Source organism: Toxotes jaculatrix, chromosome 4 (genome assembly GCF_017976425.1).
Source record: "Toxotes jaculatrix isolate fToxJac2 chromosome 4, fToxJac2.pri, whole genome shotgun sequence".
Taxonomy (NCBI): Eukaryota; Metazoa; Chordata; class Actinopteri; family Toxotidae; genus Toxotes; species Toxotes jaculatrix.
The window spans coordinates 6,577,123-6,605,027 of NC_054397.1; the positions used below are offsets into that span (position 1 = coordinate 6,577,123).

Here is a 27,905-nt window from a genome sequence, read left to right on the forward strand (position 1 = left end):
ATCAAATAAAATTCCATTTATTATCTCCGCTAACTAATCAGTGTGTATTTTATTTTCTCCTCTTTCACTTCTGTCTCATGCTGACCTCTCTGACAGACATCAACATAACACTGAGGGCTGACCAATTATCCAATTATACCAGTTATTGTCCATAATTGGGCATTAGCTCAAATTAAGTCTAAGCTTAGAACTGATCTACATTTAATCAGCGGGACTCTGAATTCATAAGCATAGTCTCTCCTGACTGAATGGGCTGTGTATCCTTCCTGTGGGAACACAAACTGTCCATAACATAAGGCTTCACATTTGGCTGCATTTAAACTTCCTCCAACTTCACAAGTCCCCGGTGCCTCCGCGCTGAAAAGAGCACCCACAGCATGAGAATGCCACCTTCACGCTTTACAGCAGGGATGTTAGACTGGTGGTGAGCTGTCTGTTTCCTCCAAACTGCCCTGCACTACAGCTGAAGAGTTTTTCATTGTTTCAGACCAATGTTTTGCTCTCAGAGTCTGTTTTTCAAGCAGTGACATCTTTCGGTATTCTGACATGTTGCCCAGCAAGTGCTTCTCTGACTGCTGTCACTCAAAATGTTCTACCTCAGCAAAACTTAAATTCTGTCAGTGATCCTGACCAATGCCCTCTCTGCCCAGTCATTCAGATTAGTAAGACAGCCTGCTGTCAAATTTAGAGTATATTATCTTTGTGAGTACTCAAATTAGTAGATGTTTTTACACAGAAATGCAAATTAACTGTTGGAGTACGGCCTATTTTCCTGTGAAATATCAACACATAAGCTGTTTCGTATCCTTCCCTGGATTTGTCCTGCCTCAAAAGTCTTATCTGAATCTTTACAATTCCTATAGATATGCAACACTATTATCATTTCTAGAAGTTTTGGTCTAATTCCAGTAGAACACATGTGGGGAAAAAAATAAATAAATGAAAACCAGTAATTTGTACACATTCCACTTTCCTACATAAAATAATCCAATTCTCTACCGGTGTTACAATCCTAGATGAAACCGAATAAAACCATCTCTACAGTTATGTTTATTTTTGAGGTCCTTTTTTCCCTCCAACTTTCTCTCCTCAGGCAGAGCTTACTCCCAGGGTGTGCATTTCTTAAAAAAACATTTTAGAACTCAGGAAATTACTTTGGAACTTATATTTTAACCTACTAAATTAAACAGTGTTTGAGTGCCTTATTGGATTATTTGTGGAAAGACATCCTTTAAAGACGTCAGCCTACAGAGAATATGTGCAGACAGCTGTCTACCAACTGTTACAGGCTGTTACACCGATGAATGTTAAGTATAAATTTGATGCCTCCTTCTTAAAGGAGAAGAAATTTCTGATAATACTTGAACAGCTCAATTTCAGATTGTGAGACTGGTAGACTAAAGAGTATCCCATTTGTACCTTCACCACCCACTAAATCCTAGTAAGAGTCTGAGGTTCAATCTAAGATATAATGAGCATGTGCTGAAGGTTAGCAGCAGGTGGAGCAATTCTGAATATGACAGCCTCGACACTGTGAGACCTTTTGTCCTGACTGCACTAATGAACTAGGCATTTCATTACCCACGGTCAAAAGTCAAGTCTAACTGCATACCTTGTCAGGAGAAGTTACAGAGGTCAGAATGAATGTGCAAAAAAAGCGCGTAAGGCCCTTTAGTGCAGTACCCTTAGCCGAACATACTGCAGAGCACTTATTTTAATGTATGATAATGTGTGAAAAACCACCCCAGGAAAATGAATACATTTCAATATGTCAAGAATATGTAAATTTTGATTATAATTACACTCCACAGTAGTCAAATGCATTTCTCATACGATGAATTTAAATTATAAACCAGCTCTGTTTTCATGGCAGAGCAAAGACTGGTAAAAGCTCTGCTATAAGATGTGGGCATTTTCCTGACCTTGAAATGTACTTTGTTGCTTTGGTATTTTCACGCCCAGTGCTATGCGCTAGATGGAAGAGGTAACATAAAGGCTTGGCAGTTCCAAACACATGAGGCCACATGAGGAGACGTGTTTATATTTTCCTGAAAAATTAATCTTTTTATGCTGAAAACCAAATTTGTGTTTAGTACAACCTCAGTTTGCTGTTAATTTGGTGATTCCCCCAGCTGGTGCAAACCAAACGCCTGGCAGAAGTTCACAGCAATTACAAAACAATGGTGAGAAGTCTAACTTAACACTTTTCAATCGCACATCCTCACAGCAAAACTGCAAGTTTAATGCAACTAGAGTAATATGATTTAGCTAATATGAAAGAATTTCCCTAAAGCAGATCAAAAAGAGGAGGAGGAGATGTTTTTGTCTGTGATCTCTAGTGCCATTAATCATGGTAATGTGTGGTGTGCCAACACCAAGTTGCTATAAAATAACCACAAAACTTTCAGAGCACATCAAACTGGTCAGTTATAAACTGGTATTCTGCAGGGTTGTTATTATCATTGTTTAAGTATGTTGCCTTTAGTAGAGAATCTAGGAGGAGAAATACAGGAGGAATGACATGAAACAATGGTCTCCAAGTGAAATCAAACCCGGGACTCTGCTCTTTCCTGCACACCTGGATATATATTCAGTGACCTTGCCATCATGACCTTGTAGTTTGTGTTGGACTTTGTTCCTTCAAACAGAGCCCTCAATGTATTACCTTTCTGTATCTTTACTTTGCGTCTAAGAAAACATTCTTCTTGTGGATTTTCTTTCATTATTACCGTGGGGTGACTGCTCATACATGATTCAGCAATCAGTTCTGTGCCAACAAATTTGAAAGTCTTGAATAAAGATGAGCCCTTGATGAATGAAAGGATATGATATTTTTATATTTTTTGTGTTGTGTGCGTGCGTGTGTGTGTGTGTGTGTGAGAGAGAGAGAGAGAGAGAGAGAGAGAGAGAGAGAGAGAGAGAGAGACTCTGTTTTGGGTGTATTTAGCAGAGTCTTGTGAAGTTCACTTAAAAATATCTCCCAGCCAACACTATTGACAGAAACAAAATTGGATTATAATGGCAATCCGTCCGGCAGAAATGGGGTGGCAGTTCCTTGGTGTGCACACAGAAATGTGACAAAATGCACACAAAACAACAACTGTGACGGTGGAACTTTACTTGAACTGTATTAGTAATAATGCAAAGAGAAACAGAGAGAGAAAGAGAGGAAGAGAAAAAGGGAGGGGAATTAAAACAGAGTGAGAAAGAGAGAGAAAGGAAGGCAGCTCGATGAGGAAGCAGATTATGTCGCTGGGTCACTATTGGATTTGCGGATATTGTGTTTATGAATGAAGCCAGTGACAGGCGTGGATGATGAGACTCTCGGCAGCTTTAATCTCCTCACTTCTCTTACAGAACCTATTTCAAGAGACTACGATGAGTACAAAAACACACAGAACATACAGTACATTAACAATAAAACAGGGAAGACAAAATCTGGCAGTAGCCTTCTCTGTTACTGTACAGAGAATTTGTTTTCAGCTGCTGACAGAAGGGTGAAAAAGGAAGCACTTTGGATCTGGATTTAGCCAGAAGTGGTTTATTCCTACCCTGGTGTGGCAAAGGAAAGAAAGGATTTACAAACTGACCTCAAGTGCCCTCTCTGCTAGGGAAGTACCAACCAGAAACAGCAGAGTGGAAAGCAGCATTATGCACTGTCAGCCTGATTCAAGTTCGCACCAAGCACCAGGGCTGTTTTCATAAAGCAGCTGGCCCCAAGTAGCCTGAAGACTATTTAAATGTCAGAATCAAGTGTTAATCACCACAGTTCACACTAACACACAAACAGTGTGAGTTAAACAAAAATCTTCCAAATAGCTATGACAACACAGTGGTTTTTTTGTGGGCAGTGTTTTAATTCAAGGGTATTTCCTGACTCCTGACATCCTAGAATATTTATCACTAGATGCTCCTGCGTAATTTTCTTATCAGACAGAGAAAGTTTTCCCATTGGGCAGAAGATTCCTTTCGTGATACTCTCAGGTTAGCACAATGTCCTCGATTTAGAGCAAGCTTTTAAACAATGGTGTATTTTCTGTTTCTAGGAATTTTGCTAACAGCAACACATTTCAGATCTCAAGTATTTGTCTATGCTTTATTTAAGGAAATACAAATGAGCGCCTGTTCTGTGTGACACTGTTGTGATGTCCTGTAGGTTTTACCAGTGGGATGCAATTTGAGTGAGACTTTAACAAGATCTCAGATCCAGCGAGGTTTATCAGCTAACTGGCCAACCTCGTCAAACTTCAAAAAACGCAAGCAGTCTCAATCTCAAATTGCTGGGCTTCTTTCTTACAGCTACCACTGCAAATTTGAGGATCATGTGTTGTGAAAATACCTGTCCGCCACACTTACTTTCTCTGGTCAGGGAGCAGACATGACAAAACACCACGGGTGGTGTCACATTGGATGTCAGCCAGGCCCCCACAGCTGGTGGCCTGACACAGCCTGACAGGACCAGTCACGTCTTCCAGATAAAGCCCCCTAGACAAGTTGTCCAATGTCATGTTGTCAATCTGATTACACAGTCTTCATGTGTCATAAACTAGTGGCAAAACAGGATATAAAAAATAGGGCCCAACCAATTTATCGGTTGGCCAGTTGACCTGCCACAGATATATCAGCATATAGGTACAGAACAATGTTTAAGGTAATTTAGAAATTGTATCATCACACAATTTGTCTCAAATAGCACATTTTGAATCACACAACAGTCATGTCACTCATGCTTATCACATGCTGACACAACGCTATGTTCGCGAGGTAGCTAGCCTGCTATAGTTAGCATCAGTGCAGTCAATGATGTAGCAGATTGAAAGGTAGGCATCAGAGCATCTTATCCCATTCATTCTGCAGCTCAGCAGACGACGGTGTGGTGGTGGCTTCAAGTCTGTAGAGTGTTGACTATATGCTGTGCTGTCAGTTGCTGAGATGCAGTGTTGGAAAGTAAAACAAACTACGTCCTCATCAGTCGAGTTCTAATGAAAAATTAACCTGTTTGTGAGACCAGGCATGAAATTTAACAATATGTGAATAATATCTGTATTAAACACCAGTATTGTCATCTTGTCATAGATGTACAAGTATTTATCTTTCCATCACACTTGATGAACATCAGCTCATTATGTGGGGGTACTGTACTTTGGATCCCCTGAGGAACTGTGGTTTGTGTGGACCATGTGGCCAGAGCTCTTGTCGCTGCTGGTGCTGCTAAGATTTACAGTACTCCAGCTGCTCCCCAGTGAGCCACACTCACTGTGGTTCAGCTACTGCATCTGCTATAAACTAGAGAAAAACTCAATATCATCTATACAGTTCTATGTACTGCAGCGCATTCTTTGTCTTCCTTTTATTGTTCAAGATTACAACTAGAGGACATAAGTAGGACAATACCAGCAGAAACCCTTATCTGAAGCTAAGTGTTGTTTGAATAAAGGTATTTCTGCTGAGTTCCAGTCCCATTAAATTGTCATTAATGTGGCAGGTGCTGGTTATTCTGCTGATGCTAGTATCCAGAGTGCCTTTAATCCCTTTCATACCGGGGACATGTGAATGACGTCCGTTTTAGCCACGGCTCAGGCTGCTGTTGCACACTCATCTCTGGGTATCCTTGTTCACAGAAATGATCAATCTTAAAGCTGTATTTTCCTGCCTTTCTATATAGAATTTTTTTTTCTCTCCACTCCTATGTACTAAGTTGATGGTCCTCACTCTACTAGTGGAACAACTATGAAAATGATGAAGTTGCAGTCAGTAGTTCTTATTCAATCCTGTAATAAAAGAAACCACAATATATTGTAAGAAAATATAAATCTTTGTCTGGCCAAGCAACCTGAATGTTTGCGGTTTTTATGTGAGTTGAACACTAATGTAGGGTCGTCTTTAATACTGTTTCATCTGTTTTTAATTAAAATACCATTACAATAATGAACTAGGCTGCTGTTGTTCTCATGAGTGACGCTGAATGGACGATCGGGAAACCAAACCATTCCATCAGACATTATTTTTGCCCAATGATCACATCTTACTGTGTCACTACTGTTTAGTGAAGCTTAGCTTAGCTTGAAGGCACGTTTTCTTCACAAATCCCAAAGTGCACCACCAAATTCACAGACTGAAAAGGACCATAGTTGCATAGTTTCCTGCGTGAAAGTCCTTTCAAACACAGGAAGAACTAAATGGAAAAACAGAATGTTCAAACACAATTCAGACAAATTATCTGCTGAAAACAAATTTTTGAGGTGGTTTTTGGACCCACCTGTCTCCACAAGAAAAATACCTTTTAACCCCCTTCTATCCTGCCTCACTATTCCACAGGTGATTCCAGTCTGAGTAGTAGAGTAGCTGTCTGAAAGGCAGACCAGTGCAGCGCACGGCAGGGGGTTGATGGGTTGACCCAGATAGGGGGAGACAGACGTAAAGTTCAACCAGGACACATGGATAGGTTTGAGTACAGTGTTATGGTGACCACTGCTGTATCTCTCTCAAACATACATCCACACACAAACCCCAAACCACTGATTGTGCGCCTACATGTCACCTTTAAAAAAAAAAAAAACATTATCACCGGCACTGTGACAGTTGAGTCTGCAGTTCATACAGGTACACACCTCAAAATCAGAATTGATTATTTGCCTGATTGCTATGGTTATTGTTTTCCTAATGTACACTTCAGCAGATTTTATCTTCAACTCTACTGGGACAGACAAAGTTAACATTGGGGAGAAAGAAAACAAGTTATGTCCATTACATAAGAGCATTCAAATCCAGCTCTGCAGACAGAGGGCTACTGTATAGATGAACAGAGGTACTGTCTACAGATGGTCACAAGGAGGCTATTTAAACATCCGACTCTGCTGATAAACTGAAGTCTGACACTTGTACAACACAGTATATCTGATTTAACGTTTGTGCCCATGGGACCTGACATGCAATGCAAAGACTACAGAGCAAGTGTTCACGGAAGGAAGAGCTGGATAAGATGAGATTATTAAGATGGCTTAACATTGGCGAACAGAACAAATTTGTGTGTAAAACATCAATAAAGTGAAAAATGTGTGCATTTATTTTGCTCCCACAAGAAACTGCAATGCCCATCAACATGTTGACATTCAGACCCATGAGTACTCAGTATTCATTACTACTTTATTACATGGGTTCTCAGAACTAATGGGTTGGACCGCATACAGCTTCTAACTCCAGACTATCGTGGTGACAAAATCTATTCACAGACAGACATATAAACACCTGCCAAAGTACTGAAAACTGCCTCTGTGGTAACTCAGTATCACATTTTCTCATGATGACACACTAACACACAGGCTCACAAGGTGAAAACAACATTGGCCCTGATGTCGCAGCTGGTAATTATGACTGCAATTATTAAATGTTTTTGTAAAAAGATTAAGTGTAAAAATAGATAAATAAATAAAGTGCCACAGTAACACTGGCACAGAGTCTCCTCCAAGGACTGACATTTCACCTAGTCACACACACACACACACACACACACAGCAACCAATTACAGCGTGGCTTGGATTCCCATTTGCAATTACCAAGCAGCTTGATCCTGTCAGAAGATTGGATTGATCCCATTTATGTCATTTAGGTCCCTGGAAAGCAAGTATTTAATGAGCAGTTACTGCCACTCATTATGAAATGAGCACACTCATCATGCTTCAAGGTCACTGAGGTTACTGTACAATAAAAACCAAACTAAAAGAATTGTACAGTTAAAATTACAATTTTAAGAACATTAATTATGCACAAATTGTACATAAACTGTCCCATACATTTAAATGGAGTTAACTCATTTTTATTTAAATACTGTACTGTTAAATGTCCTTGACTCTCCAGCAGCTGCAAAATTAATACAAACCACTAGCTGTGAAATGCTTTTATCTATCTGGTGGTCGCAATGAAATTGATTACTGGTAAGAGACAGGAAGTGAACCTGCACTGTCATCAGAGGATAAACATTTGCATGGCTTATGTACACCCATCAACCTCCCTGACCTCCACAACTGGACATGGACACATAGTGGAAAAAAACGCCAGTGCAGGGTAGCTGCATATAAGGCTGTGTGGTATAACCTAAATTTTATATCACAGTATATTTTGTATATTAATGATATACAGTATATCACCATATATAATTTTTACCCGTGAGTAAAATGTTGTTTAAATACATTACAAGACTCTGCGATAGTAAATATTTATGCCTGGAGCTGAAGTTATTTTCAGTTAACTATTAATATACTTTACAGTGGTTACAGAAGCAGTTTCATACATGGTGGAAGTTTATCACACTGCACAGCTGATGCTGGGTGTGTATCTGTGAGTGTGTGTGTGCTGTTTGCTCCACTTTCTCATGGCAGCTGCTGTACAACTTCAGGATCTTGTTTTGGGTGAAATATTTGCAGCTTGGTATTAGAAACCATGAATCCAGTGTTTTCACCGGTACCTCTAAGCCATCTGTCTCCGCAGCTTGGATAGCCAACATATCTCCACATGCCGCAGATGATGTGTGCCATAACCTACCGCTTCGGCTTTTTAAAGCTGCACTAATCGATATTTGTGCAAAGGTGTCACTTGTAGTGACAAACCCACAGAGAATTATAACCTAACTTAACCAACTTAACCTAACCTAACCATTTTAGCGTCTTTCAGTGAACTATTTTGGTTTCTTGAGCCAGCAGCTTTTCTGTTTTGGTTCACTCTCACTCTCCAAATGAATCAATGTAGAAAAAGGTCACTGTTTGCTAACACATTCACCTCAACAACTGCATTAGGTGATAATATGTCATTGTTGTGTTTACAGATCACTCCACTGACCTCTACAGGCCAAAAAGAAACACGGGCATTGATGTCGGCATTTGCACACTACATGTGTAAGAGCCGGAGTTCATTCTCAGACATTCCTTGTGCCTGCTGACATGTTTCATCTTGAGGTGATTAAAGAAGTTATTGCAGCTTTTGCTCTTATATTCTCCATTTTATAGATGAATCCTCCTGTTTAATAATTTCTCAGTCTTTTGGCCCTGCCTCTTCAACTTTGACCATCTCTAGCTCTTCAGCACTTGGCATGCAAATGGATATAAATGGAAGAGTATGCTGACAACCTCTATTGACCTATCAATGACATTGCCATTGTTAACAGCTGTACTGGTTAGCATGCCGTGAGCTTAGCTAACGTTTGCAGTGCAATTTAAGTGACGATTAAAATCCATGGTACATATCTCTACCATTGTTCTGGTTATCAACATGATATGCAAGAGACAGGACTGTGTGACAGTTTTAGGTGATGAATCAGTAATGTAATGAGTTACGTAACTATCCTAATGCGAACAGTCCTTTGTATGTTTTGATATGTTATTGCTGTTCCCATGGAAAATTGAGGTCATACTAGAGCTCTAGCATCTGTTGAGCTTTATTATATATGATTAGTTTGTGCAGCAGTTATTTCCATCATCCTATCTGACCCCAATTGACCTGAAAGAGCTCAATCTAATCTCCTTATACCATAGCTGGGATTCCGTTTGCATTTTTTTTAATGTCATCTTTTTACTGTGTTTTCAGACATGCATACCATAAATTTGAGGTCTTTGAACAGATGAGCCGTATTTTATTGCTGTGGTTAATGGCTTATCCTTACCATTTTTTTATGAGTGCCACTCTAAGCATAAGCTTTGGACATAGCTTCCAATTTTCTATTTACTGAATGTAACAGCTCTGCTTCAAAGTCACATACAGAGCAGCCAGAATGTCACTGAATCTCACTAATCCCTATATTAACAACTCACGATCTTTCTTTGCATCACTAGAATTTTCCACATTCATCTGTCTCTCAACCTCACATCACTTCCTGTGTAGCCATTCCCATCATAATTATGATGACAAGATCAAAAGTTCACTTAAACAAAGTGTGTGTGTGTGTGTGTGTAAGTGTGTAAGTGTGTAAGTGTGTGTGTGTGTGTGTGTGTGTGGGTACAGTCACACAAGCATATGCATACAGAAACTGTATCTGCGTGTGGAAAGACGCTTCATGGGCTGACAGTAAATACACAGAGAAATAAGCATCATATGTAAACACACACAGCAGCTGGGAGACAGACATCAATCACCCACCCACAGTTGTCATGCAAACCCACTCTACTCCAGTCTGTGTGTCTCACACACACACATAGACCTAATATTCTGCAACAATGCCGTCAACAAGCTGGTGGCAGAAAGGAGGACCCAAATACAACCAATACTATCATGAGACATCACTCCTTGTACAATGATAAATGACTTAAAAGCTGCAGAAATCAATATTTTACAGTAACAGTGGATCAACCTACTACATGTAATGTAAAAGGAGATGCACTTAGCAATGAAACCACAGAGAATCATCACCTGACTGCAGTTCCCCTTATCTATACACAGTATTTTATTAGCTTTAAGCTTATTGTTGCAGTTTTGGGGCCCACGACTTTACTGTTTTAGTTCATTCTCATCAATCTGATCAAAATCATTTCCCAGCCACAACATACAGCTCTTTAAACAGCTCTGATGAACCCACTGTACGATTCCTGCCTGATAGCAAAAACAGTCAATGTTAGCAAATAACATGGTGACCATAGTGGATGATTGCTTAATGTTTGTTGGTTGTGCTCAATGGAAGTGTTTGCTAATGTGTTCACAATGTCAACTTTATAAAATTGTGTTTGTTGCATGTTACATCTTCTTGCGCTGCCCCTTAGGTGGCCAAAAAATAAAACTAAAAAAATCAATTAATACAGGTTAAATGATAAACCAAAAATTCAATCAAACTGATCAAACTTCTGTTGATTAATTGTTTCAGCACTTCTACACACTACAATTCACATTTTAGCCTCCCACCAATTGAGACACACATTTACAGCTGAGATGTATGTAGACACACACAGGTAAGGGTCCCTGAGAGTGATTGTTCCTTAGCCCCTAATCCTACCCATAACCCTCAGAACTACATGTTCACCCTCAAAGTTTCACCCACAGTTAACCTAAGTCCATTTCTAACTCTCATTTTATTAGTTTAACCCCAACTGTGAAGTCAAAATTACCTCACTTTGCAAAAATGTCCTCAGTGAATCTTAAATTGGTCCTAACAGGGAGACACACACACACACAGTAACCTGGCCTGAAATTACAGCACAGGGCAGTAATTTGGACTCTTGGCAGGATGATTTAGCTCATGTGGAATTAATGGACACAGATGATGAATGATCAATTACTCATTTTGGATATGATGATATTGTATTTAAGGCTCAGCAGAGAATGACTGACAGCATCTGATGTCGCCTTTCTGAAACTTAATTGAATTACAAAAGAAGGGGAGGACAGATTCTCATTCTCCGATTTCACTACGGTTTGATGTGCAGCTCTCCAAACATTTTTCTCCCTCAGCAGGAAAGCTGCTTGCATCCTTTGGTAAAATCATCATCCTAACCCCGTGGGTATATCACCAGCTATGCATCTCTCCACACCAGTTCGTGTAAATTTCCCATCCTAAGAGATCACCGTGGGCCAAAATCTGTTCTGACGTAACCATTTGATGTAACTGAGGTCTCCACTTTGGTTACATCAAATCTAGTCCAGGGGATTTTTTTTTAACATAACCTTGACCCCAAAACTGGGAGTAATTTTATGTTGTTGTGAAAACACCACCTTAACAGCTGGCCCCACACTACTCTGATTACTCCAGTCCCAACATGATGATCTCATGGTATGGTTGCCAGTTCACACTCACCTGCTTTATGAAGCTGCTGGGTAGCAGCTATTTTTCTTCATGGGTTCCATGCTTTATCAAATCCAGCTATGCTCTAATATTGACAGTATTTACTATCAATTCTAATGTTACATTACATTCTTCTCCCTATTGGGAAAAACATATTTTCATCTGCACTGTGGTTCTTTTCACTACCATTGGCATGAGGTTGTTGGGAGTCATATCAGTCCTTTGATACTCTTTAATCGCTATATTTAATTCCACCTCCCTACAGTGGTAGGGAGATGTTTTTTACTTTGTGCCTCCAAAGCACCACTGGCATCACATTTCACCATTAGCTATCACTAGCACTAATCTATTTTCATCACATGCATTGCCACTAAATCTCAAAGCATAACAGTGGATGAAACTATTAGTATTCTATATATATTTTTCTGTGTTTGTCCAGTCCAATAAAATCTATCCAAAGACTTGAATATCTTTTATTTCCTGCCATGGCAAAAGTCCCAGTTCCTGACATCCATTGAGATGTCCATTAAGAGATTTCTGATATGACCAGTGAAATAAACTATTACAGTGCAATGTGAAAGGGTTGCTAGTACTGCCAAACCAGCTGTAAATCAGCACAGCTTTAATCAGATTTTAGCCACATTTACCTCATCGTTCTGGTTACTGGGTCTGTATGTAAACGGTCTTTATTTAAACTGCTGCCTCCCACTGTTTCTCATGGCAGAGCTTGAGTAAACAACTGGGTGGTAAATTAAGCAAAACATAGCTAAAAGACAACTGAATGTTGAGCCTTGATATTTTGTGAAGCCACAAACAAGTTGTTGCAGAAGCAACAAACAAGAACTCTGTTTTTGTGTTCTGTTTCTATGATTTTGGAGTTTCTCTGAACTAGTAATGATCCAAAATCACATAATATCCCCTCTATAAAGGCACAAGCTTTTATAGAGGAGCTAACTGCGTCAGAGCGAAACATTTCTCAGGAATCAGACATTCTGGGACCAACTCGAAATGGAAACATTCTCAAATCCCATCCCTAATGACCTCATCCTGAACATGCTCTTATTGTGCATTACTATGAACGAAAACACCATCATCATCATCATCATCTCATTAGTGCTCAGAGCAGATATGCGGGGTGTTCCTGGAATAACAAAAGGTGCAGTCTGCATAGCCATTCACACAAAAAAATTTCTGTGTTACTGTTGTTGTGTACATAATCTTACTTGTGATAGGTTGTCAGTGAACAGTCTGGTGTGACCACTGAATTTCCCCTAAACTTACCTTATCTAATTTTACTTTAGTCAGTGAACAGCAACCACAGCAAAACAATCTGGCACTGAATCACACATAGCGCTTCAAGTTAAAATTAGGATTTATAAGATATTAGGTCGACTGTGGCAGCAGATTCAGAAAATAGGGTTTTAATAAATGTCCCAAAGCAGAACTGATATCATATATATCTCCTCACATCTCCCATTTTATCACAGTACAATATTTTCCATAAAATATCTAATTATTTCTTCATAACACTAAATGCCACAAGTTCATTCTCATATTCTCAGAGAAACCGAGGCTTAGACTGGTTCACTGATTACTGAAAAGCATGAACATCTAACTTCCTTCTGCACAATTCCCCATTGCTTTTGGACAGGACCCAAGGAACGCTGGAATTAACCCAAGTAATGTGTGAATGTGTCTTAAAGTGTGACAAAATACACTCACTTAGACAATAATCACAGGGAGCATGTTTATGGGTCATTAAAGGAAAGCATACTGTGATGTGGAAATCTCACACACTAAGCTCCTGCTCATTAGAGGGACGCGTAGGACTCAACTAATTACTTTACAAACGTGACAGGCCATGAAGAATGTGTCATAATCTGCCTCTTGAGAATTAGTGTACACCTCTGCAATGCTAACTGTGACTTGACTTATTAGAAAAGGGCTGTTGAAAAAGCTATGTTAGAACCACTGTTCTCTGCAGGTAAAACAAAGTGCAGGAGTCACTGACACTCATATCCACGATGAAAGCCCTTAACCACACAAGTCTTTATAATGGAGTCAGTTATATAAAGTGCATATTATGTTAAGTGATCTTATATGATACAAAACAGAAGCAAAGGGAAACTAAATTGGACTCTGGCTGCATAACAAAGAACTAGTAATGGAAATATTCATTGGCGATTAAATTGAATTAAATGGATGAGTTAATGATAGGATTGGCTGTTGGATAACAACATATCATTACACAACAATAAGTATTAAATATGTGGATGGCTGAGCACACAGAGGCATTCACTTTTAGCTGCTTTTCTCAAGCTTGACCAATACATCGGTATATCATCAGCCAGTTTCAGATTGTCCCCAGATATATCAGTGTCAGTGTAGATGCTGATATACTGTATAACAACTGAAATGCCAGATATGTTCCAAATTATTTAGAAAGGGTGTTACAGAGTTTGTCCACCATAGAGCACTGAGAAGTTTGTTTTTCAACAGTAAAATGTCTTGCACATTTACATCTTAGAGACAGTTTTTAAAACCTGCATTAACTAATGTTTTTTACACTTGGGGGCAGCACAAACAAGCTGAACACTACAATAAAATATTTTAACTTTTAAAAAGTTGATACAACATGTTATTAGCAAACAGTTGTTTACTTAGACATCCTGGAAATATGAAGTGATATTAGAATTAATTTAGAGCTGCGTTTCTGGATTTTTTTCTCCACCAACTCCTTGGGGAAATATGTGGTTCTCTAGTGCCACATGGAGTGTAGTGCACTCCATAGAGCTAAGGCACCTGCAGAGCTGGGTGATAATTCTCTGTAATTTGTTGTTGTAAGTGGCCCCTGTCACATCAGCCATAGCCACCGGATCCACTGTTATCATTAAAGTAGCTTTAATAACCAAATTTATGAGATCCCTATAAAATGATCAGACTTTTTAATCTTCAGTATCCAGTATCAGAGGCACAGTACACTATTCAGTTGATTTGATTTCTACTGGAAAGCCTCAACAATTAAATATTGGAACTACAATACAGAAATTCCCTTCTGATAAACATTAGCTGTTATACTTCTTCAGTCTGTTCCACAGCGAATCTAACACAGAACACTTCTGGCTACTGTTATTACATAACGCAAAAGTTTACAGAAGGTTGCGGAGGAAATGCAGGGTGAATCTTGGCCTGAGCTGACTGAAAGAACAAATGTGTGTCTCCATGAATGTCTTAAGAAATACAGATTTTCATGGCCAGACTCTTCTTGTTCTGTCTCTGAAGAACAAAACATCATCTTACCATTTGTTATCTCCTGAGAAATACATATCCTGTTTCCACTTTCTGACACTTCTATTCCAAAATTAGTTGGTATTATCAAACAAACGACTTTCTTTCCTATTTTAGACCTGGCATGGTTTGAACCATGTTACTAATTTCACACAGACAACATGCACCCTTCTACCCTCAGGATTTATTTTTAGTATGTAATGCCCTCCCTTCTCTGCTCTGTAGTTACTAAAATTCTAATTTTTATAATGGTGCAGTCATCTGGAGTGAGCATGCGGGACAGTGCTATGTCTGAGTGATAAAGCATCATGCTGAACCCACAGACATTGGTCTGATAAGAGTGAATGGGGCATTTTGTTGAGCTACATCAAATGGCATTCATGTGTCTGCCAAAATAATTTTCATTACATGCCATTCAACTGAATCAACCCATTGGCTAATAGAGAGTGACGAGGCTTTCTCATTGAGCTGTTTGCTTGTTAGTGAGATGAACCGTGCTCTATTTCTAGACCTATTAATGGAAAAATAACAAAAAAAAAATTTCAAAGATAATGAGGTCAGTTTGTACGTTTGTCCTTTTTTTGTTGTTTAATTATATTTGAGAAGGACTGACTGAGCCTGCATATTTTTCTGCTTTTCATCAGTGTCCTGCTTTAAAAATTATACAAACTGACGCATTCACAGCTGGAAGCTGCCGAGTCCAACCACAGTCTTCCACTGTTGACTGCTGAGTAGAAATGGTGGACTAAGTGCTCCATTCAAGGGCACCTTGAACGCAGAGGAGAGCGTTTCTTGCTTCCCAGTTCTGATTCTCTTAACTAGGATTCAAACTGGCACCCTTCTCATCACCAGCCAGCATCTCTAACCCCTGAGCTTTAGCCGCCTCGTGTATGTGTGTGTAATCAAATAGTTACAGTAAGCACTCTACAGTATGCATGTGTTAGGCATAGTTCCCCTTGGATGAGCATTAGGGTTTACTTGATCTCACTGCCCTAAGCTTCCCATGTGCGTCATCCCAAGCTCCTATCAAGCAGAAAGAAGTTTCACTGTATAATATTGTAAATGATTAAAAATAGCACAGGGAAACATGGAAAGAGGAAGGGAGGGTAACTGGAGTGGGGGGATGGAATCTTAAATGGCTGCAAATATGCTCTCTTGTATGTATAAGTATTTATAGACTTTATGTCTTCCTTTTGAAGTTAAACCATGCTCTCCTCTTGAGTGTGTGAGACTGAGAGAAGGACACAGACAGAATGAGAGCAAGAGAGAGGAAACACGCACGGGGGGTCGCGACAGGAGGACCAGATGCCTCACGCCTGTTCTTGTTAAATTTGACCACGTTAGGCTGGTCATTGTTTCACACTTATCAAAATAACAGGCTTAAATCATTTTGCCCACTTGCCCATTATATAATCCGGAATCCACAGGGTTTGTGTGATAACCGTCTTATAGCCTGACTGGCTTGATGCAAAGCGCTATTGGCAGAATTCCTCCACAGGTATGCAGTCTGACAACATAACGTCCTTAGAGAACGGTGGGGGTGTTGGATCAGAGTGATACAAACAGACAGGGTGTCATGGAATATGAAGCCTGGAAGGTCACATTTAAGTGAAAAGAAAAAAAATGAGTGTGCATGTGTGAGGGTGAGTAAACTTGGAAGGAGGAGGAGGAGTACAAAGAAGGTGGCAGACTGAGATGAGGCACAAAAGTTGGTTAGGAGAAAGCCAAACGAAGAATGTAAGCCAGAAAAAGAAAGGAACACAGAGGTGTTTTCTCAGAGGAGGAATCTGGAAACACGCAGCCTACATTCTTAACATACAGCAGATGCAAATCATATATACAGAATGGATTACTGCAGACAGGCTTGTGTGTACAGATAATCCTGTAAATATTCGAAAATCATGAAATTGCGTAGAAGCTGAGGCACCTTGTGAAGAGTCATCCAAGTCAAATGAACACTTGCTGGGTCAATTTTTCTTTCTCAGATGACCCTGGAAAGAGGCCTAAACCCAGCAGGACAATGTGACACCTGCCAAGACTGAAATAGTCGGTTCAAATAGAGAAAAACAAGACAAGAAAAAAAAAACAAGGTTTTTTTTGCAGAGCAATTTTCCCATGATTGTCGCTATTGATGTCACAAAAAGATAAACCCAGTCGCCCATGGTGGAAACAACAAACTAACATGACTGAAATGGTGATTCAGTGTCTATCTCAGAACAGAAAAAAATAAGCCTCTGTCTCTTTCACTGTATGTCTACTTTGTATGACAAGCTTGCACCAATCTGCTGCCTCCTTCTTTTCTTTATCTCCACTATCATGTACTGTTGTAAACCTTTCTCTCCCTCGCAATGTCTGAGAGCGAAAGGCATCAGTAAACAAGCCAGACAAGGTTGGCAGCACAAGCATTGATAACATCATGCACGCAATCCCAGCAGCACAACCACAGCCGTGCATATATCTGCTACCTAATTAGATGCGTGTGTGATCTAATGTTTGAGTTTTAATCCTTGTGAGAGTCAAAAACCCCTCTGACAGGAAATCTGTACATAGTAGATCTGCAAGGCAGATGTAATTAATGAAAACATATAAAGTCTTTTGCATGTTTCAGGATGCGCAGAAGCAGTGAAAGAAGCAGTTAATGCTGACTGCAAGTTATCAGGTGCGAAGCAGCCTCAGGGTACCCTAGCAGGCGCTCCTTTTTTCGTGTCCTGGCTGACAGCAGGGGCATTAACTAATCTATAGCTGGGAGTTAAGTGCCTCATGAGTAAAAGAAGGAGATCCTTATCCTCTCCCACTCAATGTTCATTTATTCAGCTTGGGCAAACTATGAATTAATTGCAAAGTCATGACCTGCTGGCTGTTGTGGGTCCCCAATTAGTCTGTGTTTTTCACCCACTGAGCCCTTTTCTTTCTGTTCTTATACGATTAAGCTGCTCCACCATACTGTGCCACTCCGATGCTTATCACAGCAATCACCACAGAAACTGACGAAAACCCAGCGAGCAGCTATGACTTCTGCACCTTCACATATCTGTGAGAGAGCAGCTGGAATGATAGGACAAGACAAGCCAAATATGAGTTTTAATTAAATGAAGCTGATCATTGCAGTGTTTGTGTTACCTATTGCTCCTCTTCACATTATAATGATCCATGAGATAAACACTCAGGATCAAATTCAAATCTAATATTTCAGTGATGTGGAACAGCCCAAAATATGTGACTGTTCGGAGATTGTGTTTGTTTTATTAGGCATACAATCTGATAAAGTCTTGGCAAAAAACATACAGTAGATACAATACGGTACCTCTTCTGTCAACCTGAGCTCACACGCATACCTTCTAAGCTGTGCCTTTTCATTCACTGAGGGCCCCTTTAATAACTTAAGCTCTGAGGCCCACTTGAACCCTAAGTAAATACTGTTAAACTTTGCAAAAAACCTGAATCCGCCTTATACACAAAAGACCACCTTTAAAGATCCCTTCCAGACATGCTTTTTAAAACATAAAAATACCTGTCAAACATTTTAAATTCATATTTAAAGCCATAATCTTTAAGATTTTCAAGAAACTTTAACTCAATTTTGACACTATTTATGGTCTGCATTTTTTCTGTAATAGCCAATCAATCTATTTACATTCAGTAAGTAGTTTTTACTGGCAGTGGTGGAGACCACCGTTCCCATGCTGGACAAGGGATTCACAGGAAACTGCCGTGTTTGTCAGTCATCCAACTCATGCGTGTCTCAAGGAACAGACACGCTTCTGTTTCAATCAATCAAGCTATCAAGAGAGGCCATCTCATAATGGGAATAGTGAGGTAGCGAGTTCCAGTGACTTATAACTCACTACTGTGCCTAAACGCATCCTGTTTAGACACATGGAGTACTGAGGCTTCTGCTGTTGCTCTACTATCATGCTGTTCGTGGTATGCCTCCCGTGTGGACACAGATTCAGCCTCCCCTGATGTTCCCTCTCTTTACACTGTGTCAGAGCTTTACACTGTGAATAAGTTACTGCTAATGTAAACTGATCATCCTACTGCCACTGCTTTGCATTACAAGCTTTCAATTGGCACCAATTCAACCAGGACTGAAATCTTACTGGTTAGAACTTAAGGGAAACTCCCCTTTCACCAGATTTAGTCTTCCAGCATGATAACGCACCATGTCACAAAGCTAAAGCCGTCTGAACACGACAGTGAGTTCGGTGTACATCAGTGGTCTCCCCAGTCACCAGATGTGAATCCAGTTGAACACCTTTGGGATGTGGTAGAACAGGAGATGTTGGAAACTTTCTTTTGTGGAACCCATGCCACAGGAATCCCATTTTTGAGAGGAGAGGTTCACTGTCCTTCACAACACATTTTACCTACCAGCTTTGATCATGATGTGGCAAAATGTATTTTAGCCTAACAACATAAGAACAGTTAAACTTTCTAGCCACAATTGCTATGCATTCACAGCTCCTATCCCTTATAATGCTTTCATACATGCAGTGCAACCCTGAACTTGTTTAGACATTACCCAGTGGACCTGTATGTGAGAACGCAAACAGACTTTACTCTGCCAGCTCCCTAATACAAAGTCACTGTAATGTCTGATTGAGCCCATGGGTGAATAGAGCAGGAAACTGTCCAGAGACAAGAGAGGGATTGGGCCTGTAGATGATGTATCTACCATGCGCCTGGTGCGAGACTGGAAGAATACAAACATGCAGAGGTGAAGAAGAAGGAAAATTTACACAAAGATGCCAAAGAAAATATCTGACTGGAGAGACAATGAGATTCAGAAACTTCCGTCTGTAATGGCCGACGCCAAAATCATCAGACAACTGTAAACAAAACACTGCGATTTCCGCAGCGATTTCCAGTAAGTGAGAACGCGTCTGAGACAGACAATCTCCTGTTGTGTGCTACACGTGTGAAAGGGCATCTCCGGACAATGTCCGGACTTGGTTCTCCAGACATTGTCCAGAGTTCATATGAGAAAACAGCTTTAGTCACTGTTAGTGAAACTGTAGCAGTGTGAGCCACAGGGGGCACAGCAGGGTTCACAAAGAGGCAGCCTTGTTATCAGAGGTGGGAACACATGATACAGCCACCCGATATTGATGCTGCTGGCAGAGGATACATTATGCAGTGTAGCTTGACAATACCTGACACCTTTTCAAAGACACATCTTCTCAGTGTCCCTAAACTCTACATCATCTTGTCTTTATAATAAAAACTTTTTGAAGCGGTGTTCAGCCATGCAGGGAACACCATGAACAGTTTTAGAGAGTACAGTAAGTAGTAAACTCAGCCATTCAAGCGGGATGTGGTGTGGATGGTTCCTACGAACAGCATGAATTGAGAAATTCTTTGCCTTAGCTGTCTTCCAGCATAACAAATTTAACCCAAGGAACTTGCCTCTTCATAGTTGTGCAGTCTTGATACAGATATGTGAGGCCCTGATAAAGCCTGGTCTAAAAGATTACAGTTTCTCACAAAACAAGTCTTTCAAATGGCTCTCCTCATGATGAAAATAAAACAGGATGCTGCGAAATCAAAATCTACTGTATAACATTTACAGAAGGGGATTTGTTTTCTTTTCACAGTCATCTCTTTATTAAGCTCCACAGTTCAGAGCTAATTTCCGTTTAGAATCTCCCAACAAAGCCAATGGATATTTAGAGACCTAAAACACTCATTTTAATTGGAGACACATGCAAATGCCACTTAATACTGCATTAATGCCTCAAAATATTCATTACACCGAGAGAAATACCACTGTACCAGACACTAGAGGTGTAATGAACGATCGGAAATAACATTCTGCCGACACACACAGCTAAGTCACGTAGCACTGAAAAAGGATTAACTCTGTGTCACACTCAAAAACAGACAGCCCTGCTCCTGTGTGGAGCTCTTTGGTTTATTCTGCAGCAGCAAAACTCAGTACACCAAAATATCAGTAAGCTAAAGCTTGTTTTTGTCTATCACTTCAGACTGTGAATGTACAGTACTCTAAGACCCTCTTGAAACTTCCTGTGCTGTTGAACCAGTAAAGTTTTCTGCTTTGAGAATGATAAGCACAAAGAAAACGGATGGTGTGACACAAATAAGACTTTTCAGATATTCTACAGAGATCTCAGTCTCTTTTGTTCTCATTCACTGACTCAAGCTGACAACACGAATGAAAAAAAAAAAAAAACACGATTCCATTGTTTTCCAGTGAAGATTGCTGACACCAAGCCTAGCTGGATCACCACACTGGACAACGGGGACTGCTCAGATTTTCCATTTAGTCACTATGCTTAGAAATTCAAATGTTAACCCCTTTTCACAACATGTCAAATCAGTTTATAGTCTTCTGTGACATACAAGACACAAACAGCTCTAGGTCAAACAAGAAGGAGAAGCTAAGAGTCTAATACCACAACGTATGTGAAGGAAAGGCATTGCATGGCATGTCAGCGATCACACAGGGCTACCATGTTTGGTATTCTCCTCTGTTGTCATCAATAAAAGCCAGCCAAGATGGCCAGTTACAACAATTCCTTGTGGCAATCTTTTCTTTTTTTCTTCAGCATCAGTTTAAGAATTCCTTTATCTACAGCAGAACAGGTACATTTAAGATGATTTACTGGCATTGAGCTGAGTTCACAGCACTGATTTTGTATCCAGCCATGCAGCTCAAACCGCTCGCCATGTGCTGTTGGCTTCACGCTCACTCGCTCACTGGCTATTTCGTGCACTGACGGAGGGTTTGGCCATGTAGAGACAGCAGTGCTGCTGCTGCCTGCAATATGTGACCACAACGCCTGCCAGGTTTTCCACTGAGCATATTTAAATAATATATATACTTATTATTTAATTTATCCCCGTGTTGTTGGACTGCTATGCAATTTCTAACAACATTTAGCTCATGCCGAGAACATTTATGCCCATTTGTTTCCCCATAGAGGAGAACTGATCTATTCAACAACAGGAATTGGATTTCTTCGGGGACATAAAATGTGGCAGTTGAATCCCACTCTGGAAAGTTTAGACTTGTGCTCGGTCCAAGTAAAATCTGTGGCTGTCTTTGAAATAATCATCTGTGGCATCAAATTCCAACAGATAAGGTCCAGTAAAATGAACAGTAACAACCTGCCCGTCATCAAAACATTCCAATAGTGCTGAAAGCATGAATGGAAAAGTTTTTATACCAATCAATATGTCTGCCAATTTGCACACAATTTGCCAATGGCTTTTTGAACAGAAAATTGAAAGAGCCTGAAGTTAGGCATGCACGTCTTCAGAACTTGAATGGAAAATAGCAAATGCGCTTCAAAGGCATGAATTTGAAGAACCAAGACATCAGCCTACGTAGACCTTATTAGCATTCACGGACAGTTTTGCAAAACACAATTAAGCAGAGTCCCACTCCCCCCCCCCCCCCCCCCCCCCAACTTCCTTTTGATCCTCAGACATTGGACTTTTCTTCAAGCTGCTTGGCTCAGTGTGGCAAAGAGAAAATTGAATTGCCCAATGAAGTGAATAAATATATGGTAATTCCAGCTGGTAATACTCAACCATAGACAACATTAAAATGGAAATAATATAAGTTAACTGTATGCTTGATTAAAACCTTGCCTCTTCTGCATTATGACCTCCTTACATGTAATTAGCCATAATTAATGGAACAACTTCAAAGATGTAGTTTCCTAAATTTATCTCTCCTTTTGTCTCATACTTTGTTCCACAATTTAACACGCAACACCATGATTTACAAAGTCACACAGATGTATTTAGAATAGAATAATGCAATGTATCTGTGCAAATGGCAAAAATAAACTTTATTCTATTATTCTAGTCTATTCTGTTTCAGAGACAAATTCTATTTCAAGACAGCTTGTCTACAGCTGTGTTGTCAGCAGCTCTATTAAAATACTCAAATCCAGCGCAACTATTACAGAGTTGCATGTGTGCTTTATCAAATGCTGGTTATCATAAAGCAGTGCCAGCTTGCAAGAATCTCGGTAAGAGGCAATCATATCCTTGTAGATCCTGGATAACACTTAATATTCCTCGCAGAGGCTCACCGCTATCTATCTACATGATGGAAATCTATTCTGACCCTAACATTTCTGCGGTGAGTGAAATGGTAATGTCAGGAGTGTATTTAGAAAATCACCCTACTACAGCCTCCAAATGATGACAGCCATGATAAGTGTAGCTGCCAGTTAGTGTGTGCAGACCTGAGCACGACAGAAGCCTCTTGGGTTTTCACAGCGGTGCTGTCCTCTGACTATTAAATTATGAGCGTTTTACCACCTATACTGAGCAAGACAAACACTGCTTTGTCAATCTTGTCCAAACTCAATTTAATCCACAGCCCATATCATAATTAAATCCACGCTCAAGTGGCGTGTAGCTATAAAAACACACTCGTGGTTCCATCATCGACCTGGTAATAATTTAAAAATTCTTCTGTTGCCATTATCATTATTAAATAAAATCTCCTGGCTGGAGTAACATCGATAGTGGAAAAGCCTGGGAAGCATCAGTCGGAGCACTGCTGGGATGGGCGCTGGGCTTTCCCCGTGGCTTCAGACTGTGTCAATAATTACTATAGTGTTTCTCTTCGCTTTACTCTGCTCTGAACCTGCTTAGCTGCCCGCGTACTTGGTGTAGGTCAGTGAAATTATATCCGCTTCAAAAGTAGGCTATAACAAGTCGAGGTCGAGTTGAGCTGTCCATTACAGTCAGCCTCTATGATGAAGAATTATACGATAACCTTTGAATAAATTTAAGAGCAAAACTGTATGTGCCAGTGTATTAAAATGATTTTAAAAAATGACAGTGACCTTGATGGGAGATGTGTTATGGGTTAACAAGGTTGTAGGCTATTAAATCGCGAGCACGGGTATTTTCGTGCGGGCTCGGATTTGTTACGAGCAGCTCACCGGGAAAGATGAACCACCGTTAAAAAGAGAAAACAAAAATAAAATATTTCTCTTACTGTCAATAACACACAGCGCCTAAGCAACAGAATGTCACCCTGTGGACGCGCGGTATTTCACAAAAGCGTGTCTTAATAACCGCGACGTGGGGTTGTTGTCACTTTAAAAACGGACTTTTTGTTTTGTTGTTTTAACGCTGCTGAGTGGAATCACGCGCGCGCCGCTCCGTCGCCACGCACGCATACTTTCCCCCGACTTTTGAGTTCACTCACCTGCGTTCCTGAGCTTTTTGTTCCGATACACGGAGAAGATGACCAAGAGGTTGCCCAGGATGTCAACAACGATAGTGAAGATGAGGAAGCACCCCAAAGTTGTGGTAACCCACGGCGGCCGGTTCAGGACGGTGTCACTGGGGTCTGGCGAGGAGGTGTTCAGGTGGGACCCATTTATAATCATTGTATACAGTCGCTGAACTTTCTCAACTGGGCCAAATTCAACGTGCCGTGACTCCCCGTGCGTCCTAAAGCCTGGGTTTCGGAGACGCCGGTTGTGGGATACTATAGCCTCCCGCGGCTTTCATCTTCATCCTCTCCACGCACGCTTCGGCTCCTTCTTCTCTCACGCGTGGACTTTACCCAGCTGCCGTGGATCAGCTCTCGTAGTCTCCCCTCTCCGGTCTCCTCGGTGTCACTTCTGCGCCCGTGTGCCATTCACTTTGTCGGTGCGCGCGTGTGACATGAAGCCGCAACTTCAAACCTTCCCAGCATGTGATCAAACAGTCCGGAGAGGAGCGGGTTTTTATTTTGAGGGAGAAACACTGTCGCTTGGCGGCCGAGAGGAGGAAAAGCAACTCAACCGCTTGGAAAAGCGTCCTACTTCTTTCCATTTAACGGATGCGTGTTCATTCATATCTTTACGGTCTCTTGCTTTGCTTTATTTCAGCCCATTCATTTTTATTTTGAAGAATCATTCATGCTGTATCCGTTTCAGGAAAAAGCCCCAGTGCTTACGGGAGATGTAACACATTAGGAAGCTCTCTTATTGTAACCCACAGGAAGGCTCAAGCATGCTGCTGATTAAAGGTGATTCGGTCTTTAAATTCACAACTTCACAACTGCTTTGTCAGCTTTGCCTTCACAATGCCATTTTAAATGCTTTACAGATATGATTCAACTGTTAATTTATTCTGTATAACATAAAACGGTAGAATTAGCCACAGTGAAACCACTGTGCACACTGCTATGGACGGGAGAATGGACCTGAGAATGGACGGTGGAGTTGTACAAAGAATGACCATTATTCTGTTAGTATTGTTAGTTCACAACAAATGGGTCAGACCACCTCCCACCCTGCACACAAACAGGTTCTGCAGCCTATTCACGAGCTGTTTGTCATAATAAAAGGTGAAACCCCTCATTACAGTTTTATTTGATCTCCAAATTGGAGGATACTGAGAAATAATTACATATGCCAAGACAACAGACTTTCAATCAGTCTGTATAATCTGCAAAAATAATCTGCAACTATGTTTAACAATCGATTAATCACTGAAGTAATTTTTCAAGAAAATACGTAAACGAATGGATGTTTTCAGCCTCTCAAACATGGAGATTTCTCACTATTTTTCCTCACTTTTCTAAGACTGAACAGAATATCTTTCCCTATTTCTGACATTTTTTAAATAAATAAATGAATCGAGAAAATAATCACCAGATCAAGTGATAATGAAAATAATTGTTAGCTGCAGACTTAATATTCAGCAGTGGTTCATAACTTTTTTTGGCTTGTGATTACGTTAAATAAACCAGTGGCTACTAGCAAGACTTAGGTTTGAATGTGGCAATGGGTGACCAAGCAAGGCAAAAAGTGATTGTCTGAGTGTACTTTTTAAGGAATAAATAATAAATATTATGCCAAAATTCACAAAAAAAAAATAGTAGAGAAATGTCTGAAAACAAGTACAGCATTTTTTCCTGCTTTCCGGTTGTCATTCCACCACTTAAAGTTTATGCTGTGACCTCTTGGGGCTCACCAGCGTATTTTATTAACTTGTGACTAAACCATGTTTCAGTTTGAGTTAATGACCTCTTAGTGGTTTGTACTGACAGACCCACTCGTCCCTGACAGACACTGATAAGTTATTGATTACTTAATCCTTTAAGTGAGTTTACAATAATCATTATATTTTACCAGCAACATAACAATGACTGTTGATGTGTTTTTGATTTTGTTAGTGCAAAATCAATTAATTACTCACTGTGTAAGTGATGACATCAGAGTAAACAAGCCACTTGGAAGCTCTTATTGTTCGAGACTCTCAATTCAGTGAGGTTTGTTGTATATGTTGTCTTTATCCTCAGCTGTCACTGGAAAGAAAAACACTTGGCCTCGTTACATTATTCACCAAGACACCCACAGTTGCTAATGTTAAGCCAGACCAAACACATGGAGATACAAACATGTAAAATCTATAAACCTAGAAACAAATAAAAGGCCTAAAACTCACTATTAGTAATAGTGAGTCTTTCTAGTATCACAACATTTGCAGCTCTTTTTTTTCAGACACCATGTGGATACTTCTCTATGTTATTATTGACGTCACGGAGTTCTCTTTTTTTTACATGTGCATGTTTGTTGATTTGCAAGTGCAGCATAACAGACTGATCAAGCCCTTACTTTGCTTTTATTCTGAAGAGGCTCTCGTGTTTTTCCTTTATGTCCCTCATAACATTATATTAATACTCAACCAAGTCCCATAACAATCCTGTGCTGCTTTTGGAACTCTTCATCCTCCATTTTCTTGTCTTTTGTCAAATCACTTTAAAATACAAATAGCTCGTTATTATAAAATAGTTGTGATGTGCATTCATCCAAAACATGGTCATTATCTCTCCCTATGTATCTCTCTGAATTACATTTTAGGTTGATCTACTCTTCACACTCAACTGCTCTGCTAGCAGACATTGATCAGTGCACACAGAAATTTGTCGTGCATTCAAAGTACACGGTAGAGAAAATCTGCTGTATATCAGAATACACTGGAGGGAGGAAAAAGAAGCAGCAAGGACTGATTCGGAATCATTTGAGCAGTTACAGAGACAGTGGAGCAAACATGCTGTAAGAAAAAGTAAATGGGGACTGGGATGGTGAAAACGGGAGGAAAGTCTAAGTGCGTCATTTGCTAATGTTCAATCATTTCTATCTTGCTTGATGATAAAAGAAGCTATGGCAGCATCAGCAGGGCAAGTGGAACATTCTGATCTTCATCATCAGAGCGGTAAATTGCCTGTGATTCAACAGTTATATTTACTGGCATAAGGTTTTTTTTTCTTGCACAGTTAAAAATGAAAATTAAATAAAAAAATGAAATTAAGCCCAGTTTCACTCATTGCTAGTCACCCTTGAGTCAAAAGAGAGATCCATGTTATTTGAAACTGAGGAACAAAGATATTGCAATCAATTAGTGCGTCAATTAGTTTGTAGGCGATGACAAGTAAACTTTTTCCGTGAATGTACAGTAAGCGTTAGGTAGACGTTGAATAAGTTGGACCTAGCAGTCTCCATTAGGCCCATTAGCCCACTGATGCAAATAATGATCTAATCCTTGAAGGCTATTGATGTAGTGCTTTTCTCTTCATCAAAGCAAGACTGTTGATTGTCCGACCAATGAGAATTTAGTCGGACTAGAGCATATCAACCAGCCAATCGACCAGGAGGCTACAGCGCTAAAAAGGTCGCTGCAACATGTGGAGTCATCACTCAATAAAAAAAATATGTAAAACTTCATTTTTTTCCTTAAGGTAACTGCACAATTCAGACAAACCCTGATGATATACTGATTTTATTAGCAACAACGATTCAACTATAACCATGTATGAGACAGTATTTCTTTCTGTAAATCAGTAGCTGAGACTTCCTGTACCTACCTCCTA

At 40.0% G+C, this 27,905-nt stretch overlaps 1 protein-coding gene across 1 annotated transcript in view; it reads right to left on the reverse strand.

Moving 5' to 3' along the window:
• mtnr1aa (melatonin receptor 1A a) overlaps positions 1 to 24,588 on the reverse strand; it is a 30,151-nt gene extending 5,563 nt beyond the window's left edge. Inside the window, exon 1 of the mRNA XM_041036066.1 lies at positions 24,246 to 24,588. Within this exon, the coding sequence (XP_040892000.1) occupies positions 24,246 to 24,429 (184 nt within the window). The 5' untranslated portion in view covers positions 24,430 to 24,588. The remainder of the gene's footprint in view (positions 1 to 24,245) is intronic.
• Between the last annotated feature and the right edge of the window lie 3,317 nt (positions 24,589 to 27,905).